This window comes from Musa acuminata, chromosome BXJ3-8, assembly GCF_036884655.1.
Source record: "Musa acuminata AAA Group cultivar baxijiao chromosome BXJ3-8, Cavendish_Baxijiao_AAA, whole genome shotgun sequence".
Taxonomy (NCBI): domain Eukaryota; kingdom Viridiplantae; phylum Streptophyta; class Magnoliopsida; order Zingiberales; family Musaceae; genus Musa; species Musa acuminata.
The window spans coordinates 33,947,584-33,950,568 of NC_088356.1; the positions used below are offsets into that span (position 1 = coordinate 33,947,584).

The 2,985-nt window shown below is 37.3% G+C and overlaps 1 protein-coding gene across 1 annotated transcript; it reads left to right on the forward strand.

Moving 5' to 3' along the window:
- Nucleotides 1-537: 537 nt before the first annotated feature.
- LOC103974385 (uncharacterized) lies at nt 538-2,623 on the forward strand. Its single transcript, XM_065161642.1, has 4 exons — nt 538-682; nt 1,246-1,379; nt 2,194-2,264; nt 2,390-2,623. The coding sequence occupies exons 2-4, from the start codon at nt 1,315-1,317 to the stop codon at nt 2,584-2,586; spliced, it is 333 nt and encodes a 110-aa protein (XP_065017714.1). The 5' UTR covers nt 538-682; nt 1,246-1,314; the 3' UTR covers nt 2,587-2,623.
- Nucleotides 2,624-2,985: the final 362 nt, after the last annotated feature.

Sequence of the window (2,985 nt, forward strand, 5' to 3'; positions counted from 1 at the left end):
AAGTCATACTCATCCGAAGTTGATGTTAAATCACCACAAGATATCAAAGTTGTTAAAATAATTTAGAGGTTTAAAAGAATACTCAGTATAACTTGCATGATAAATCCTTATTGTAACTGAGCATGTTTTACAGATGTTACAATGTTCTTAATGCTTTTAAAGTTCGTCATGTCAGTGAGAAAAATACTATTACCAATTGACTACCTAATTATGTTATATTTGTGAATTGAAGTAATATTATTTTCTGTTGTTTTGCCCAAAAAAAACAACTAATGCGAGGTCATCGAAATTATGGACTACAACGTATAACTAATGGAGTCTGCAATAGCCGAATCTGACTAGATTATGGATTACACCGTTCAATTAACAGAGTTTAGAATATCCAAAGTCCGACAAGATTTTGGACCACTCACCAAAAAAAAAAAAGATTTTGGACCACACCGTGCGGTTAACGGAGTTTAGAAGACCAGAATCCGACAAGGTTGTAGACGACTACGCGTCTCCTATACTGTACCAATTACGAGTCCAATCCGGCACCACGTTTTGTCGGTACATTCTCTAAGAAGACGACGTGGTCTGGGGAAGACGGCGATGGCAGTCGAAGATGTCAAAAAACTCGGATGCGACGCCATGTTCACCGAGGACGACATCGTCGAATGGCTTCTGCCGATACCACGATTCCGTAAGAAAATCTAAAGAAAAAAACCATCTATGCCCTCGATCTTTCCTCCGTCCTTTCTTGATCTATCGCTCGCTCTTTGATTCAGCTTCTCCGGAATCGTTCTTGATCTTTAATTGTCATACAGACCGCAGCTTTTTCTGTTATTATCTCGGGATTTCTGCTTCCATTGTTGATGTATTATAAGCATTGTAGCTTTATGGGTTTTCCTAATTGTTCTGTTTCGTTGATCTCGTGGATGATATAAAGGTTGCTGCACTCATTCAAATCTACTGTTCCCTAGTGAAATTTATTATGTTTCCCTAAGAAGGATCTTACATAATTAGCTGTAGGTGAAGTAGGCAGCATCAATTTCTTTTGTTCTTCGTTAACGATTGGCCATACCAAAGAAGGTGGAGCAATTTAGGTTACGAAATGGTTCTTCTTTTCCCACAGATCTTTATATGTCTAGTTATTGTACTTGTATTTCACAAGATTCTTTTGTTTTCTTTTTTTCTTATTTACATGCTAAATTAAATCCCAGAATAAATTTTGATCTTTGATATTGGGCTTCTCTTCTTCAACAGGAGTAGGTGAATTTCCACACATGCTGTGTAAGTGTTCTATGATCTTTCCGGCCTATATTTCATGATGGTATGAAAAAATGGAGCTGTTGCAAGCAAACAAGTCATGATTTAAGCTTTTTTTTGGTGATTCCAGTGTAAGCTGTTCCTCCTACCGACTGATAAGAGCATGTTGATTTTAGTAAAGCATAGCCTCATATGAATTTATTTTATTAGATATCCTTTAACTGTATCATTCTTTAATTGCAGCCAAACTTATGATTCACCGTCATTGAAGTTAGCATTGTTGAAATAAATCTTATCTCCTAGATGTTCTTTACCTAGTAAATTTAGTTCTTCCATGCATTACTTAAGACGTAAGTCTGGTAAGCATACAACTGGTTTCACAACTGAGAAACTAGTTACCAAGATCGTGTCCGCAAACACTCAAAAGCTAGTGCCAGTTCAGTTTTCCACTCAAAAGTATTAAAAAGTAGTGATTCTTATTCAAGGTGCCATCAAGGATGTTTCTGCTCTTGCCATGGTATATTCTTTCTGATATGAGATTGTCTTGTAATCTTTCTATAACTTGCTGGAAGGCTTAGATGTCATTAATCTCTTTGACATCAGCCTCTTGTAAGCTTAGGTTGAGGACTTTGGTATTCACAGTATACTGAAGTTGTAAATATTGGTTTAATACTAGTTTTGGAAGTTTTTCGGAGCAGTATGGTATCGAGATACCGAATAAGACACTGTGCTGCACCCTGGTATCATTGAAAAAATTATTAGAATTGACTGGTACCGAGCTATATGTTTCATTGTGTTTGGTTGGAGTGGTAGATACCAGTAATTACCTACTGGTAAATCAGACCAGCATTTTCAACCATCATTTCTTTCAGAAATGTCTTTCTTTTGAGTTTACTTTGGTGGACTTGGCATTGGAACTTACTGATGGAACTTGATATACTTCAGGGTCACAGGGGAGACCTTTGAACCAAATTGTGGTGACCAGTACAACAAACACCACCAACAGTTCTACCCCAGTTAAGGAAAAAGGCTGGTATAAAATGAACCCAGCCTGATGTGTCAAAACATTCAAGGAGAAAAGAAAACCATGAAGCTGCATGTGAATATCTAGGCCCAGCAGTATTTCATGACTCGATGTGAGGCGTAAATTTTCTTTATTCTAGCAATCATTTATCAGATCATCATCCTGTTTTCTTCTCCCTTATGCAATGGAATTGTTGTGACATTCATGTTAAGGAATTTGATGAGTTCCTGAGCGTACCTCCATTCACAACAGGTTGGCACAATGCAGATACTGTATGGACTTTGAACAACCCAAATTTCCACCCTGGGATTTGAAATTGTTTTGGTGGCTTTTGTTGGAAAAGTTGAACTTTCTTTTTCCTAATTTGACTCACATGGTTTCTTAAGGTTGCTTTGCTTTATCAGATTTGAACCAACATGGAACTCTCATCAAAGAGCTCCATCATTCTTGCAATGTCACTTGAGGATTTGATTGTTCTTTGGAAACGACAAGTTCAGACTAGAAACAAGTTCTTGTCTGCAGATTCTAAATCATTTCATTCATTTGCTCATAGTTCCACTTAACAAAAAGTAGGGGAAGAACTCTCAGCCTGTCGGAATCAGATCCGAATACACACCACTAGCATTACTATTAGATGTCTTTTCATTTATTTAAATCCCTTACCTCCTTTTTCATCCTCACATTCCTCCTTTCCTTACTCTATTCCTCCCCCT

Excerpts from the sequence above, each read along its gene's own strand:
- LOC103974385 (XM_065161642.1), top strand. The coding sequence starts at position 1,315 with ATGAAAAAATGGAGCTGTTGCAAGCAAACAAGTCATGATTTAAGCTTT. Across the intron at positions 1,380-2,193 it reads TTTTTTTTGGTGATTCCAGT|GGTCACAGGGGAGACCTTTG; the intron begins GTAAGCTGTTCC and ends GATATACTTCAG. Across the intron at positions 2,265-2,389 it reads CCACCAACAGTTCTACCCCA|GCGTAAATTTTCTTTATTCT; the intron begins GTTAAGGAAAAA and ends ACTCGATGTGAG.